The 18,109-nt window shown below is 47.1% G+C and overlaps 2 protein-coding genes across 2 annotated transcripts; both read left to right on the plus strand.

Moving 5' to 3' along the window:
* Positions 1–17: 17 nt before the first annotated feature.
* Positions 18–4,622, plus strand: LOC117397372 (ubiquitin-fold modifier-conjugating enzyme 1). Its single transcript, XM_059010016.1, has 6 exons — positions 18–217; positions 984–1,051; positions 1,461–1,524; positions 1,925–2,001; positions 3,594–3,684; positions 3,817–4,622. The coding sequence occupies exons 1-6, from the start codon at positions 95–97 to the stop codon at positions 3,895–3,897; spliced, it is 504 nt and encodes a 167-aa protein (XP_058865999.1). The 5' UTR covers positions 18–94; the 3' UTR covers positions 3,898–4,622.
* A 1,659-nt stretch (positions 4,623–6,281) lies between these two features.
* On the plus strand, positions 6,282–18,106 carry LOC117397112 (zinc finger protein 721-like). Its single transcript, XM_059010255.1, has 5 exons — positions 6,282–6,445; positions 6,991–8,183; positions 11,446–12,530; positions 14,683–15,040; positions 15,753–18,106. The coding sequence occupies exons 2-5, from the start codon at positions 7,025–7,027 to the stop codon at positions 17,240–17,242; spliced, it is 4,092 nt and encodes a 1,363-aa protein (XP_058866238.1). The 5' UTR covers positions 6,282–6,445; positions 6,991–7,024; the 3' UTR covers positions 17,243–18,106.
* Positions 18,107–18,109: the final 3 nt, after the last annotated feature.

Below are 18,109 nucleotides of genomic sequence, written 5' to 3' on the forward strand. Positions count from 1 at the left end.
GTAGCTCACAGCTTCAGTGGGTTGACACGAGTGGAACGCAAGGTGTGGCGTGTTCACGTCACTGTATCCATCAGCACTTCCGGTCACGCACAAGATGGCTGACGAGGCAACTCGGCGAGCTGTGTCTGAGATTCCGCTGCTGAAAACCAACTCGGGTCCGAGAGACAAGGAGCTGTGGGTTCAGAGACTGCGAGAGGAGTACCTGGCCCTTATCAAGGTACCGCAGCTCCAGCCTGGGCGCTTTTCAATGAAGTGAAACAGCTTGACAGCCCCTCTGCCAGTTCTGCGTGATGCAGTGCGGTGTGACCGGCAGGCTGGAAGATACGCAAATATAATGCCTGCCGCAATATAACGCGCTTTTAAAATGATTTCTCGACATCTTTGTTAAGATTAAAACGGGTTGTTTGTATTAAAATCCTGAACGATGTCACATATGGTACTGCACTGTGTGTGCGTGTCATATGAATAGTAACGCCGTAAGTATAATTTCGCGTGCTAAACTAGTGTAAGTAAACGTGTTGTAAAAAGAAACGTTTTATATCCCAGTGGCATTGCACTGACAGTTATACCGTATAGTAAAGATGTTCACGTTTAGGACAGAAGCCTGCACGTCATCCTTCTCTCATCTCATAAGCAACGGATGTCAATTTGAGTGACACTGTGTTCATACAGCAAGCTAGTATTGCATCGCTGGTATTGTAATGGACTAGATTAACCGTCGATAAAAAAAAGAGCTCGACTTCAAACCGATACAACAACAGCACGAACTGCTTTTAGAACCAGTAAAATGAGACGTTTCTTAATATTTAGGTTTTATGTTTAATCTTTATTTATAATGCAGGAAAATTTATTTTAAAGAGTACAAGTGGTGCAAGATGAAAGTTGTCTTACATTGCTGTATATAACATTCCTATAACACGTCCTCTGCAGATTTGAAGTGAATATTCTGATTCATTTCCTTTCTCTTGTGCCTTCTCCCCCAGTATGTAGAAAACAACAAGCAAGCAGACAATGACTGGTTCCGACTGGAGTCCAATAAGGAGGGCACCAGGTCTGTATCTAGAGGGGATCATGAAGGAGGCTGTGTGGTCCAGTGGTTAAAGAAAAGGGCTTGTAACCAGGAGGTCCCCGGTTCAAATCCCTCCTCAGCCACTGACTCATTGTGTGACCCTGAGCAAGTCACTTCACCTCCTTGTGCTCCGTCTTTCGGGTGAGACGTAGTTGTAAGTGACTCTGCAGCTGATGCGTAGTTCACACACCCTAGGATAAAGGAGTCTGCTAAATAAACTAATAATAATAATAATAATAATAATACTAATAATAATAATAATACTGATAATAATAATAATACTGATAATAATAATAATAATACTGATAATAATAATAATAATGATAATAATACTAATAATACTACTAATAATAATAATAATAATAATAACCACACTCTCTGTTTGTTGCAGGTGGTTTGGGAAATGCTGGTATATTCATGATTTGCTGAAATATGAATTTGATGTTGAGTTTGATGTAAGTATGTGAAGACGTGTGCTTACATGAGAAATATGCCTTGTTTGGAATACACATGGTACCAATCTGCTGGTTATTTAATGACTATTAATCTGCATTCTGCTGACTTCAGTGCTTGTGTTGAGGTGACAGTAAGCCTGATTAATGAGGAGGTTTCCACAGGTGTTGAGCCCATGCAAAGGAACTGTCACTCTTTTTGAAGTTTCTGTGGAGAGTAAGGCTGCTGCAGGTGTGGTTGAGCTGGTCTCTGAGGCGCTCATGTATAACACAAGTCATTGTAAGTGAGCCAGGGAGCTGTGTCCTGTGTATGATCACGAGGTGTCGTCGCATTCCTGTGTGGTGTTGAAGAGCAGGCCTGGGGATTGCTCTCAAACCCCTCTTCTGTCTCGTCCTCTTTCAGATCCCGGTTACCTATCCTGCCACAGCTCCTGAAGTCGCAATTCCTGAACTTGACGGCAAGACGGCCAAAATGTACAGGTGTGTTCATCGTGTGTCGTTCATCTCTTAAATGTACAGGTGTGTTCATCGTGTGTCATTCATCTCTTAAATGTACAGGTGTGTTCATCGTGTGTCGTTCATCTCTTAAATGTACAGGTGTGTTCATCGTGTGTCGTTCATCTCTTAAATGTACAGGTGTGTTCATCGTGTGTCATTCATCTCTTAAATGTACAGGTGTGTTCATCGTGTGTCATTCATCTCTTAAATGTACAGGTGTGTTCATCGTGTGTCGTTCATCTCTTAAATGTACAGGTGTGTTCATCGTGTGTCATTCATCTCTTAAATGTACAGGTGTGTTCATCGTGTGTCATTCATCTCTTAAATGTACAGGTGTGTTCATCGTGTGTCATTCATCTCTTAAATGTACAGGTGTGTTCATCGTGTGTCATTCATCTCTTAAATGTACAGGTGTGTTCATCGTGTGTCGTTCATCTCTTAAATGTACAGGTGTGTTCATCGTGTGTCGTTCATCTCTTAAATGTACAGGTGTGTTCATCGTGTGTCATTCATCTCTTAAATGTACAGGTGTGTTCATCGTGTGTCGTTCATCTCTTAAATGTACAGGTGTGTTCATCGTGTGTCATTCATCTCTTAAATGTACAGGTGTGTTCATCGTGTGTCATTCATCTCTTAAATGTACAGGTGTGTTCATCGTGTGTCGTTCATCTCTTAAATGTACAGGTGTGTTCATCGTGTGTCATTCATCTCTTAAATGTACAGGTGTGTTCATCGTGTGTCATTCATCTCTTAAATGTACAGGTGTGTTCATCGTGTGTCATTCATCTCTTAAATGTACAGGTGTGTTCATCGTGTGTCATTCATCTCTTAAATGTACAGGTGTGTTCATCGTGTGTCATTCATCTCTTAAATGTACAGGTGTGTTCATCGTGTGTCGTTCATCTCTTAAATGTACAGGTGTGTTCGTCGTGTGTCATTCATCTCTTAAATGTACAGGTGTGTTCATCGTGTGTCATTCATCTCTTAAATGTACAGGTGTGTTCATCGTGTGTCGTTCATCTCTTAAATGTACAGGTGTGTTCATCGTGTGTCATTCATCTCTTAAATGTACAGGTGTGTTCATCGTGTGTCATTCATCTCTTAAATGTACAGGTGTGTTCATCGTGTGTCATTCATCTCTTAAATGTACAGGTGTGTTCATCGTGTGTCATTCATCTCTTACATGTACAGGTGTGTTCATCGTGTGTCATTCATCTCTTAAATGTACAGGTGTGTTCATCGTGTGTCATTCATCTCTTAAATGTACAGGTGTGTTCATCGTGTGTCATTCATCTCTTAAATGTACAGGTGTGTTCATCGTGTGTCATTCATCTCTTAAATGTACAGGTGTGTTCGTCGTGTGTCGTTCATCTCTTATCCCCAATGCCACAAAATCCCATTGGTCTGAAAACCACGATCGCATGTTGATCTGCAAATGCAATGAATCCACTCTGTTACACAGATATTGATGCAGTGCAGGATGTGCGAGTGAAGATTCAGACTCAATAACTTTGAGAATCAAGCGCATTTGACAAAGACAAAACCATGAGGCAGCTTTTGTGTTTTCATTGCAGGGGCGGAAAGATTTGCCTGACCGATCACTTCAAGCCGCTCTGGGCGCGGAACGTCCCCAAATTCGGACTGGCTCACTTGATGGCTCTGGGGGTGAGTGACTCTCTGATTCAGATTGACTCTGGGGGTGAGTTACACCCCGAATCTCTTCTCTGTCTCCCTCTCTTTGTTGCTGTGAGTGAACAGACACACAGTAAGACGCTTCTTTCTCTCTCTTGTTCCCAGCTTGGACCGTGGCTGGCAGTGGAAATCCCGGATCTCATAGCCAAGGGGCTGATTGAACACAAAGAGCAGCAGACCAGCTGAGGAGAGAAAATCCACCTCCCTCCCTCCCTCCCTCCGTCTGTCTGTCTGAGGAGAGACTGGCACATCCACCTCCCTCCCTCCCTCCCTCCCTCCCTCCCTCTGTCTGTCTGTCTGAGGAGAGACTGGCACATCCACCTCCCTCCCTCCCTCCCTCCCTCCGTCTGTCTGTCTGAGGAGAGACTGGCACATCCACCTCCCTCCATCTGTCTGTCTGAGGAGAGACTGGCACATCCACCTCCCTCCCTCCCTCCCTCCGTCTGTCCGTCTGTCTGTGTGTCTGCAGTCTTCTTAGTCAATCCAGACAGTAGCTCTGTTTCCATTGCTATGGTTTTAGTCCAGACCCCACCAGTAGCACTAAGCTGCAGTTCTCTTCCAGGGGGAGCAGGCATCAGTAAGGACAGGCTGCAGTGCAGTTCACGTGCAATTCTCTTCAGGTCTGATTCTGAAGAGATAGATGGAAAAATGTAACACATTTCAAAAGAAATCAAAGGAAATGGTCCCCTTTCATCTTGAGTGTCCTTTTCATATCGCTTCAGAGAGACTGCGCCCACATTGAGACAGTAAAACCAGAGCGACCCCCAGCAACCTGGAAACATGGGCTTAAACACAGAAGAAAGAGTTGACAAGACTAGTGCTAAATGACGTGAAAGAGTAATTCTCCTCCGAGGAGCCCCTTAATCTTATTTGAGAAATGGTGACAGTAATAATAAACTATTTCAATGATAGTCTTGTATTTTTGTGTGCGTGTTGTTTGATTTGTTTCTAATCATTATTTCCTGTTGGAAATGTTCTGCAAGCTGTAATCCTGGATCCAAACCTCACGCTGTTTCATATCAAAGATCTCTAAATCATTCCCTGATTCACTGCATCTCTAAACCATTCCCTGATTCACTGCATCTCTTAACCATTCCCTGATTCACTGCATCTCTAAACCATTCCCTGATTCACTGTGCATCTCTAAACCATTCCCTGATTCACTGCATCTCCAAACCATTCCCTGATTCACTGCATCTCTAAACCATTCCCTGATTCACTGTGCATCTCTAAACCATTCCCTGATTCACTGTGCATCTCTAAACCATTCCCTGATTCACTGCATCTCTAAACCATTCCCTGATTCACTGTGCATCTCTAAACCATTCCCTGATTCACTGTGCATCTCTAAACCATTCCCTGATTCACTGCATCTCTAAACCATTCCCTGATTCACTGCATCTCCAAACCATTCCCTGATTCACTGCATCTCTAAACCATTCCCTGATTCACTGTGCATCTCTAAACCATTCCCTGATTCACTGCATCTCTAAACCATTCCCTGATTCACTGCATCTCTAAACCATTCCCTGATTCACTGTGCATCTCTAAACCATTCCCTGATTCACTGCATCTCCAAACCATTCCCTGATTCACTGCATCTCTAAACCATTCCCTGATTCACTGCATCTCTAAACCATTCCCTGATTCACTGCATCTCTAAACCATTCCCTGATTCACTGCATCTCTAAACCATTCCCTGATTCACTGCATCTCTAAACCATTCCCTGATTCACTGCATCTCCAAACCATTCCCTGATTCACTGCATCTCCAAACCATTCCCTGATTCACTGTGCATCTCTAAACCATTCCCTGATTCACTGCATCTCCAAACCATTCCCTGATTCACTGCATCTCTAAACCATTCCCTGATTCACTGCATTTCTAAACCATTCCCTGATTCACTGCATCTCTAAACCATTCCCTGATTCACATGACAGACCCCTTTGGGGTCAATTTGTAAGCACAATGCCACACTCCAGGGTGTCACAGCACCTCATGTCACACCCCTAGAGTGTGGTGACTGGACCACTAACCCCTGCTGTGTGTGTATGTGCTTTCATAACGTCCCAGAACACTCTACCCCTTTATAGGGTATGCAGGGGAAGCATATCCATGATAACATAGCCAGCGACCTGCATGTGCGCAGTGGTGCATCTGGGGATAAACAGGTAAATGTATATCGCGTTGACTGAGTAGGGCGCGCGATGGTTACTTTCACTAAGAAAACCGCTGCATTTAGTATTGCATGTACAAGGTAAACAACAACCTGCACACATGCTCTAAATAAAAATCCTACTTCTGCTGTCATGCGTGTTTCGTGTAAAACGCGTTTTAAACAACCAGACTATTGCACAGCAATAAATCACGTGTCTTGTTTCAGCCTCGCTGGTGTTTATTATAACGTCAGAGAGATGACGTCTCCGAGTGCCAGCGGGGAGTCAAGGATAATGGGCGTGTTTTACAGGGACCCTCGTGGCTATTGGTTTACAGCTCCCAGCTTGGGAAATACGATTGGTTCCCCTTCAATGTCTGGATCCTGATTTGTTAACATTCCGCGAGGAGGCGGGTCCAGGTGGACTCAGTTCAGTGTTTAGGGAAGCGAGAAAGACATTTTCAACGGGAGAGTTTATTGCTTTTTTTATTTTCCAACTCGTAATGTTTTTAGGCATACCAGTGCGTTTCTATTAAAGGGGCTCGGTTTTGGAATTGAAATAACCTTCAGCTAGAGACGTAAGCACTGTTAATTTATTTAAATGTGTTTAACCCAGCGGAAATGACGCTAACCCTGAGTAACGGTCCGGCGTCGTGTCCACGCAGGATACTTCCAGCACTGGTCCAGTTTGCAGCCTGTAGCGGTGCGCTCAGCAACCCGGCGCCACCATGATTTATTCAACCAGAATCTAATAAAGCAGCTTAATGGCTTACTTCTTTAATAATTCACAGTGTGTGTTTTAATAATTAATATTGCTTTTAACTTCGCAGACCTTGGCTTGGTTTTTTTTAATTTTTATTGCATGGTCTGCGTTTTCCTAAACCCGCAATGTGTGTGTGTGCTTATACAGCCAAACACTAACTCGTGCTGCAGGGCCTTTTAAACAGCGAGGAAAAGCTTCTTATGATGTTTCCTCTGATCGGTTACACTCATATCTGCAAGTTTAAGCGTTAGGAATTCAAAGAGAAGCTAGCGCCGCTGCAGCCTGTCGTGATCTCTCAGTGTGGAGGGGGGTGATAAATGTGTACGTTTGAAAATTAAAAGCCAGTGTTCTTTGCTTCAGGACAGAGCTGCAGGTGAACGTGGAAGGATTTCATATGGAATGTGCCCACGTTAAACACGAGGCTCCTGAGCTGCAGTGTTGTGTCATTGAGAAGGAGGTTTCAGAGCCCTGGTCTCAGGACTGTAAAGAGGAGCGGGCTGAGCCTCACCGGGGACCCCACGTTAAGCACGAGGCTCCTGAGCTGCAGTGTTGTGTCATTGAGAAGGAGGTTTCAGAGCCCTGGTCTCAGGACTGTAAAGAGGAGCGGGCTGAGCCTCATCGGGGACCCCACGTTAAGCACGAGGCTCCTGAGCTGCAGTGTTGTGTCATTGAGAAGGAGGTTTCAGAGCCCTGGTCTCAGGACTGTAAAGAGGAGCGGGCTGAGCCTCACCGGGGACCCCACGTTAAGCACGAGGCTCCTGAGCTGCAGTGTTGTGTCATTGAGAAGGAGGTTTCAGAGCCCTGGTCTCAGGACTGTAAAGAGGAGCGGGCTGAGCCTCATCGGGGACCCCACGTTAAACACGAGGCTCCTGAGCTGCAGTGTTGTGTCATTGAGAAGGAGGTTTCAGAGCCCTGGTCTCAGGACTGTAAAGAGGAGCGGGCTGAGCCTCATCGGGGACCCCACGTTAAGCACGAGGCTCCTGAGCTGCAGTGTTGTGTCATTGAGAAGGAGGTTTCAGAGCCCTGGTCTCAGGACTGTAAAGAGGAGCGGGCTGAGCCTCACCGGGGACCCCACGTTAAACACGAGGCTCCTGAGCTGCAGTGTTGTGTCATTGAGAAGGAGGTTTCAGAGCCCTGGTCTCAGGACTGTAAAGAGGAGCGGGCTGCGCCTCACCGGGGACCCCACGTTAAACACGAGGCTCCTGAGCTGCAGTGTTGTGTCATTGAGAAGGAGGTTTCAGAGCCCTGGTCTCAGGACTGTAAAGAGGAGCGGGCTGAGCCTCACCGGGGACCCCACGTTAAGCACGAGGCTCCTGAGCTGCAGTGTTGTGTCATTGAGAAGGAGGTTTCAGAGCCCTGGTCTCAGGACTGTAAAGAGGAGCGGGCTGAGCCTCACCGGGGACCCCACGTTAAACACGAGGCTCCTGAGCTGGACTCTGACAGCATTGCACAGCATGTCTCTGAACTGGGGGCAGTGCACATCATAGAGGAGAGTCCTGAATGGGAATCTGTCCACATTCAAGCAAAAAGGGCATCTGCTATCAGCGTTACATGTAAGTAAGACTGTTTCCATGCCAGACCTTTAAAACCCCATTGTTATTCTAGATCTGAGACTCCCACACAATGTAACTTATGCAAACCATAACCAATCAGTAGCGAATGTGAATACTCGTTACTGCCAGCAACCAGATCACTGCAAGCGATCACAAAGACAAACCGAGCGCCTGAGTACACAGAACACAGCGATCACAAAGACAAACCGAGCGCCTGAGTACACAGAACACAGCGATCACAAAGACAAACCGAGCGCCTGAGTACACAGAACACAGCGATCACAAAGACAAACCGAGCGCCTGAGTACACAGAACACAGCGATCACAAAGACAAACCGAGCGCCTGAGTACACAGAACACAGCGATCACAAAGACAAACCGAGCGCCTGAGTACACAGAACACAGCGATCACAAAGACAAACCGAGCGCCTGAGTACACAGAACACAGCGATCACAAAGACAAACCGAGCGCCTGAGTACACAGAACACAGCGATCACAAAGACAAACCGAGCGCCTGAGTACACAGAACACAGCGACCACAAAGACAAACCGAGCGCCTGAGTACACAGAACACAGCGATCACAAAGACAAACCGAGCGCCTGAGTACACAGAACACAGCGATCACAAAGACAAACCGAGCGCCTGAGTACACAGAACACAGCGATCACAAAGACAAACCGAGCGCCTGAGTACACAGAACACAGCGATCACAAAGACAAACCGAGCGCCTGAGTACACAGAACACAGCGATCACAAAGACAAACCGAGCGCCTGAGTACACAGAACACAGCGATCACAAAGACAAACCGAGCGCCTGAGTACACAGAACACAGCGATCACAAAGACAAACCGAGCGCCTGAGTACACAGAACACAGCGATCACAAAGACAAACCGAGCGCCTGAGTACACAGAACACAGCGGTCACAAAGACAAACCGAGCGCCTGAGTACACAGAACACAGCGATCACAAAGACAAACCGAGCGCCTGAGTACACAGAACACAGCGATCACAAAGACAAACCGAGCGCCTGAGTACACAGAACACAGCGATCACAAAGACAAACCGAGCGCCTGAGTACACAGAACACAGCGATCACAAAGACAAACCGAGCGCCTGAGTACACAGAACACAGCGATCACAAAGACAAACCGAGCGCCTGAGTACACAGAACACAGCGATCACAAAGACAAACCGAGCGCCTGAGTACACAGAACACAGCGATCACAAAGACAAACCGAGCGCCTGAGTACACAGAACACAGCGATCACAAAGACAAACCGAGCGCCTGAGTACACAGAACACAGCGATCACAAAGACAAACCGAGCGCCTGAGTACACAGAACACAGCGATCACAAAGACAAACCGAGCGCCTGAGTACACAGAACACAGCGATCACAAAGACAAACCGAGCGCCTGAGTACACAGAACACAGCGATCACAAAGACAAACCGAGCGCCTGAGTACACAGAACACAGCGATCACAAAGACAAACCGAGCGCCTGAGTACACAGAACACAGCGATCACAAAGACAAACCGAGCGCCTGAGTACACAGAACACAGCGATCACAAAGACAAACCGAGCGCCTGAGTACACAGAACACAGCGATCACAAAGACAAACCGAGCGCCTGAGTACACAGAACACAGCGATCACAAAGACAAACCGAGCGCCTGAGTACACAGAACACAGCGACCACAAAGACAAACCGAGCGCCTGAGTACACAGAACACAGCGATCACAAAGACAAACCGAGCGCCTGAGTACACAGAACACAGCGATCACAAAGACAAACCGAGCGCCTGAGTACACAGAACACAGCGATCACAAAGACAAACCGAGCGCCTGAGTACACAGAACACAGCGATCACAAAGACAAACCGAGCGCCTGGGTACACAGAACACAGCGATCACAAAGACAAACCGAGCGCCTGAGTACACAGAACACAGCGATCACAAAGACAAACCGAGCGCCTGAGTACACAGAACACAGCGATCACAAAGACAAACCGAGCGCCTGAGTACACAGAACACAGCGATCACAAAGACAAACCGAGCGCCTGAGTACACAGAACACAGCGATCACAAAGACAAACCGAGCGCCTGAGTACACAGAACACAGCGATCACAAAGACAAACCGAGCGCCTGAGTACACAGAACACAGCGATCACAAAGACAAACCGAGCGCCTGAGTACACAGAACACAGCGATCACAAAGACAAACCGAGCGCCTGAGTACACAGAACACAGCGATCACAAAGACAAACCGAGCGCCTGAGTACACAGAACACAGCGATCACAAAGACAAACCGAGCGCCTGAGTACACAGAACACAGCGATCACAAAGACAAACCGAGCGCCTGAGTACACAGAACACAGCGATCACAAAGACAAACCGAGCGCCTGAGTACACAGAACACAGCGATCACAAAGACAAACCGAGCGCCTGAGTACACAGAACACAGCGATCACAAAGACAAACCGAGCGCCTGAGTACACAGAACACAGCGATCACAAAGACAAACCGAGCGCCTGAGTACACAGAACACAGCGATCACAAAGACAAACCGAGCGCCTGAGTACACAGAACACAGCGATCACAAAGACAAACCGAGCGCCTGAGTACACAGAACACAGCGATCACAAAGACAAACCGAGCGCCTGAGTACACAGAACACAGCGATCACAAAGACAAACCGAGCGCCTGAGTACACAGAACACAGCGATCACAAAGACAAACCGAGCGCCTGAGTACACAGAACACAGCGATCACAAAGACAAACCGAGCGCCTGAGTACACAGAACACAGCGATCACAAAGACAAACCGAGCGCCTGAGTACACAGAACACAGCGATCACAAAGACAAACCGAGCGCCTGAGTACACAGAACACAGCGATCACAAAGACAAACCGAGCGCCTGAGTACACAGAACACAGCGATCACAAAGACAAACCGAGCGCCTGAGTACACAGAACACAGCGATCACAAAGACAAACCGACCGCCTGAGTACACAGAACACAGCGATCACAAAGACAAACCGAGCGCCTGAGTACACAGAACACAGCGATCACAAAGACAAACCGAGCGCCTGAGTACACAGAACACAGCGATCACAAAGACAAACCGAGCGCCTGAGTACACAGAACACAGCGATCACAAAGACAAACCGAGTGCTTGGGTACACAGTGTGAACAGAGCAGTTGTTTAACTATACTGACATTGATTCTCTCTCTGTCTCTGTCTTTCTTTCTAAAGCATCCTATCCCTGTCCCCACTGTGAAGTGTCTTTCACTGGACAGTCGTACCTTCAGGGACACATAAAGAACAAACACAGGGAACAGTACCTGGAGACACTGAGAGCCGGATCACTGAAAAGCAAACCATTCGAGTCCAGACGCCTGACTGCATTAAACTTACTGAGCACAGCAACCGAGGAGCCCGCGTGTGCCAGCAACTGTGAAACTGTGGACGACCGACAGGCAAACCGCCATCACTGCACTGACTGTGGGAAGAGCTTTAGTGGGCTCGCCCGCCTGAAAAGACACAGTGGAATTCACGCGGGACAGCCCCCGTATCATTGCTCTGAATGTCCGAAGAGTTTCAGGGATTCTGAAAAACTGGAAACTCACCAGAGGACTCACACAGGAGAGACTCCGCATCACTGCACTGACTGTGGGAAGAGTTTCACTCAGTTAGGAAATCTTAAAATCCACCAGCGGATCCACACAGGGGAAAGCCCCTACAGCTGTGCTGAGTGCAAGAAAAGCTTCAAGTACTTAGAGTCCCTGAAACAGCATGAGAGAATCCACACAGGAGAGACTCCGTATCACTGCAGTGAATGTGAGAGGAGCTTCAGTGTGCTGGGAAACCTGAAGAAACACCAGCGAATCCACACAGGAGAGACTCCGTATCACTGCAGCGTCTGTGGAAAGAGTTTCAATCAGGTACAGAACCTGAAGAAACACCAGCAGATGCACAGCGGAGAAACACCGTTCGTCTGTACTGACTGTGGAAAGAGCTTCAATCAGTCAGGGAACCTGAGAGCTCATCAGCGCATTCACACAGGGGAGACCCCCTATATATGCGGGGAGTGTGGGAAGAGTTTCAGACAGTCAGGAAACCTCAAAACACACCAGAGAACTCACACAGGAGAATCTCCTTACGTGTGTGGAGAATGTGGGAAAAGTTTCAAAGACTCTGGGAAACTGAGAAGACACCAGCTGGTTCACTCAGGAGAGACTCCCTATCACTGTGTGGAGTGTGGGAAGAGCTTCAACCAGCTCGGAAATCTAAAAGCACACCAGCGAGTTCACAAGGGACACGCTGCCCTGTATCCATGCTGAATGCAGCTCTGAAATCTGAAAACACAGAGCGAGTTCACAAGGGACACACTGCCCTGTATCCATGCTGAATGCAGCTCTGAAATCTGAACACACAGAGCGAGTTCACAAGGGACACACTGCCCTGTATCCATGCTGAAGGCAGCTCTGAAATCTGAAAACACAGAGCGAGTTCACAAGGGACACACTGCCCTGTATCCATGCTGAAGGCAGCTCTGAAATCTGAACACACAGAGCGAGTTCACAAGGGACACACTGCCCTGTATCCATGCTGAAGGCAGCCCTTGTCAATGGACAGACTGAAAGATGTTGCACCTTGATTAAAAACTCATTTCTATGTGTGGTTTGAAATAGATACACAGGTTCACATGTACAGGAGTGTGCATGTGTGTAGCAAAGTCCAAAGTGACCCAGGATGCAGTTGTTTTAAACAGCTGCTGTTGTTGCAGGATTGCACAGCTGCAGACACGCCAGCTCACTGAAACAAGTTTAAAAGCAGAAGATTGAAGAAAGAATTCACAGAGTCGACTCATAAGCATTCCCATGAATATCATCCCAGCGGATACTGGACTGGTCCTGAGAAGGAAACGCTGTGCTTCCATCTAATGTACAGAAGACTGCAGTGTGTTTATTTAAAGCTTTTCAATGGGCCAGTATTCTATCTGTTGCAAGCACAGTATAGTAGAGTTCAGTGAGTGGTGTTACTGGACAGTGTTGTGATGTATGCGGTGATGTGCGCGTTGCGATGTCTGTAGAGGTTCACGCACATTCATGAAACGTGCGGCCGCTGTTCTGTGTCATGCTATTATAACCTGACGTGCGGGTCATGTATTGCTTTGTTACCGGCGGTCTGATAAAGTCAGCTCTGTCATCATTTGAATTGTCTATCGCTTTCATTCCGCTGCTGTATTCTGATCACGTACTTTCACGAGCAAGACGGCGACACGCATTCTTATATCAACAAAACATTACTGCTATCAGAAATGGAGGATTCAATGTTAAACGGCTTGCCACGCCTAAACCACGGTGAGAGCTGCGATCGTGCATACAGGAGCAGACAACGTCACGCAAGCGCAGCCGAACGCAGCCACTGCAACTGAACGCCTGCATGACTGACAGTTTGACTGTCTAATCCGTGCACGTCAGCGGCCCAAGCTGCGACCAGTGACAGACTGGAAGAGGAGGGTTTTAACGCAGTGTTTCCTGTTACATTGTTCCCGAGCGAGTTCTGGTGAGTAGTATTGTAACTTTTTACACTTCAGAATTAATAAGCAGAGACTTTGCACTCAAAGCCGTTTGCAGCGCCGGAAATGCGCGTCCGTAAAGCAGCGTTGTTTGTGTGTTCCTGGAGGCGCTGTGGATTTCACACGCTGTCTTGGTAACAAAGTGGTCAGTTTGCATATTTCCAGTGTGCGGACCGCGCAGTACTGCTCAGTCTGGAGAGACGGACATCAGTCGCGAAACACAACGTGCACATTGTATCAAAGAAGAGGTTAACACCGCTTATGAACGCGCGTAAGTACTATAAGCAGTGCGATCAAAACACTCAGAGAAGCAGGATTATATATTGTCGCACAGTGTTATTTATGACTCTTTCGTTTGCCCAACTATTCGCTTGTAAACCCTTAGATAAACGATTAAACAACAAAGCGACATGTAGAGTTCTATTTTATTATTATTATTATTATTATTATTATTATTATTATTATTATTATTTTACACTTTGTTCAAATAAAATCCATTTTCTAATAAAAGCATAGACTTTTCAAATGGGGTACCTATGACGTAATCATCTGGCTGCAAGAGGATCTGTATTAGTTTAGCAGCCTACAGCGCCGCCTGTAGGCGTATCTGCGCTACATACAGTCTGGTCTTGTGTTGTACATATTCTATTCTGTTGTATGTTGTGCAATATTGAAACGTCTGTTTTCATGTAAATGTATAGCGCAACACCTTTTAATAGGCCTTGGATATTGTTGTGCACGGTTCTACTGTCAAAAGTTACACAGAATGTTCATTTTAATCATCCCTAAGACTCCTGATCCATTTCAGCTGCCATTGCATTACTGGAATGTGTGAACTTCCACAGTAACAAAGTGCCTGTGCTTTTCTGACAGGTCCTGTGTGGAAGCCTGCTTTTAAATCCTGCTGAGAGGAAGATCTGAAGATGAACTCTGTCCACATTAAAGAGGAGGTCTTTGCCCGGGAATGTGCTGTGCTTCCAGAAACGGTGACACAACGGCCATGGATTGAAACTGAGGAGACAGACCCGAAGCGCGACAGCAGCTACAATACAGCAGAGGGCGCCCTGGAGTCAGGCCCTTGTGAAGAGCATCTCTCTGAACTCAGATCGCTCCCAAGTGCTGAAGAGGGCAGTGACCTGGACGATGCTGACATTGCAGGAGATATCTCTGAACTACAGGTTATCCAGATTAAACCAGAGCTCTCTAAAGACACTGACATGAATGAAGAAAGCCCAGCGCCCTGCTCTGCTACTGGCAGTGTAGCGTGTGAGTAAAACTTCCAGCTTTTACACCAAGCGTCTTTCTCACACACGCCGCTCTACAGCAAGCGCTTCATCCAGTGCTGTAAACACCAGAGACAAAAACTGTGCTGCTGCTTACATCTGAACAAGCTGCTGCTCTTTCACACAGCAAAGCCATTTCCATTTCTTATAGAGTCTCAACAAGCTGCTGCACTTTCACACACAGCAAAGCCATTTCCATTTCTTATAGAGTCTCATCAAGCTGCTGCTCTTTCACACAGCAAAGCCATTTCCATTTCTTATAGAGTCTCAACAAGCTGCTGCTCTTTCACACAGCAAAGCCATTTCCATTTCTTATAGAGTCTCAACAAGCTGCTGCTCTTTCACACAGCAAAGCCATTTCCATTTCTTAGAGTCTCAACAAGCTGCTGCTCTTTCACACAGCAAAGCCATTTCCATTTCTTAGAGTCTCATCAAGCTGCTGCTCTTTCACACAGCAAAGCCATTTCCATTTCTTATAGAGTCTCAACAAGCTGCTGCTCTTTCACACAGCAAAGCCATTTCGATGAAAGCTGTGTCACTCTCTTGTTTATTTCAGTCGCTGGTTGAACAGAATCGGCTGTTCTAAGAGCCACAGCTGTGTAAAATGTGAAGTTAAGGACACCCTGACTGTGGATTAATCTCTCTCTCTCTCTCTCTCTCTCTCTCTCTCTCTCTCTCTCTCTCTCATGTATCAGCACTTGAAGTGGATCAGGATGAGAGATACACATGTCCTCAGTGTGACGTCTCTCTTATTGGGAAAGAACACTTTGAGAGCCATCTAAAGACTGCACACCTGCAACACAATACAGACACCACGGGAAAGCGGACAGCTAACAGCCCTGCTGCAGACCAGAGCCTTCAAATCCCGCTGGAATGTGACAGTCGTCTCCGGCAGAGGGATCCCCACAAACCCCACAAACAACACGTCTGCACTGTGTGCGGGAAAACGTTCAAGGAGCCGGGAGCTCTCACAAACCATCACCGAATCCATACCGGAGACGCTCCCTTTCTGTGTGCGGTCTGTGGGAAGAGCTTCAATCAGGCTGTGAACCTTAAAAGACATCAGCGAATCCACAGCGGAGAAAGGCCCTATCACTGCCCTGACTGCGGGAGGAGTTTCAGCCACGCTAAAACCCTCACTGTGCACCAGCGCATTCACACTAAAGAGAGCCCCTATCACTGTGACAGCTGTGAGAAAAGCTTCAAGAGCTCAGGAAACCTGAAAGCACACCAGCGCACTCACACAGGGGAGACCCCGTATCACTGCAGTGAATGCGGGAAGAGTTTCAATCTCTTACAAAACTTTAAAAAGCACCAGAGGCGTCACTCGGGAGTGACTCCGTTTCACTGCACAGACTGTGCAAAAAGCTTCAAAGATTTGGGTTCCCTGAAGGCTCACCAGCGCATTCACTCGGGAGAGACCCCGTACAGGTGCACAGTCTGTGGGAAGAGTTTCAGAGAGTCCGGGGTCCTGAGGAAACATGAGCGAATCCACACTGGAGAGACCCCCTACAAGTGCGCTTACTGTGTGAAGAGCTTCAGACAGATCGGGCACCTGAATACACACCAGCGACTTCACACAGGAGAGGCCCCGCATCAGTGCCCTGACTGCGGGAAGAGCTTCAGAGAGTCTGGAGACCTGAAGAAACACCGGAGGATCCACACTGGAGAGACCCCCTATCTCTGCACTGACTGTGGGATGAGATTCTGCCAGTCAGGACACCTCAAGAGACACCAGCTCATTCACACAGGAGAGACCCCCTTTCTGTGCACGGAGTGTGGGAGGAGTTTCAGACACTCTAAAACTCTGCTGGTACACCGGCGCACTCACACCCGGGAGACCCCGTATCACTGCACTGTGTGTGAGAAGAGCTTCAGCCAGGGGCAGAACCTCAAGAGACACCAGCGGGTTCACACAGGAGAGGCCCCGTATCGCTGTGCTGTCTGCGGGAAGAGCTACAAGGAGTCTCGCTCGCTTGTGGCGCACCGTCGAAGCCACACAGGAGAGACTCCTTATCCATGTGCCGATTGTGGGAAGAGTTTCAGACACGCCAAGACTCTCAAAGTATACAAGAGAATTCACACTGGAGAGAGACCGTACCCCTGTGAGGAGTGTGACAAGAGATTCAGGCATTCGAAAGACCTGAAAAAACACAGCAAAAGCCACGCCAGACAGATCACATGAGGGAAACATTTGAAGGTTTCTGCGCACACCTGAATATGAAAATAAACCTGCGCTCTTTCATGGTTTGTATTGTGTTTGAATTGCAAGTTTCTACATGCAGTCTGCTGTTGTACAGTATTTTTTGTGTTGAAAGATTTGTATTTACAAAGTGAATGTATATTTTTTTCGAAGTAGTTTTCTGTGTTTTGTATTGGCACACAGCACTCTGTACTCCTGCATGGACGATCACACACAGGCACACCTGCTTACTGGTGTCTGTCTGTCTGTATACTTGGTCTGGTTCTTGCAGTGAGACTTTATGAAGCAACATGAGTTAATTCTAAAGGGTGATGCGAAACGTTTGGCCTAAGCTGTACATCCGAAGCACCTTACTATACAGACTATGGAAAAGTGAATGAAACACAGTATACAAAACTGCACTGAGAACCAGCTAGAAGTGTTGCAAATGTCATAGGAAAGGAAAGGGGGCAGTGAAAAAACAGAAGGCTTTGAAGAAGTCATTCAGGGCTCTCTACACTTTAAACCAGAGAGGTTTCAAGTGTGTGATAATGAGGAGGACTGGACTGGGCTGGACTGGACTGGACTGGGCTGGGATCTCTCCGAGTGTTTTATTCCCCGCTGCCATCAACCAACAGCTCATCATTTCATGATGTGTGTATCATCGATAAAGCCATGTGTAAATAAATCTGTAGATGAGCTTGTCTCTGAAATGCGTTGTCATCACTAAACCTGTTTGTGTGCTTCGATTGGTCCATGCTGTGCTTCCAAAGTGTCTGTTAAGACTGGTGGAGATCGTGTGGAACGGGGTAAGTCCACAGAAAGTGTTTTTCTATGACATGTTTAATAAAAAACATCTTTATAATACCA

Source organism: Acipenser ruthenus, chromosome 40, assembly GCF_902713425.1.
Source record: "Acipenser ruthenus chromosome 40, fAciRut3.2 maternal haplotype, whole genome shotgun sequence".
NCBI classification, from domain to species: Eukaryota; Metazoa; Chordata; class Actinopteri; order Acipenseriformes; family Acipenseridae; genus Acipenser; species Acipenser ruthenus.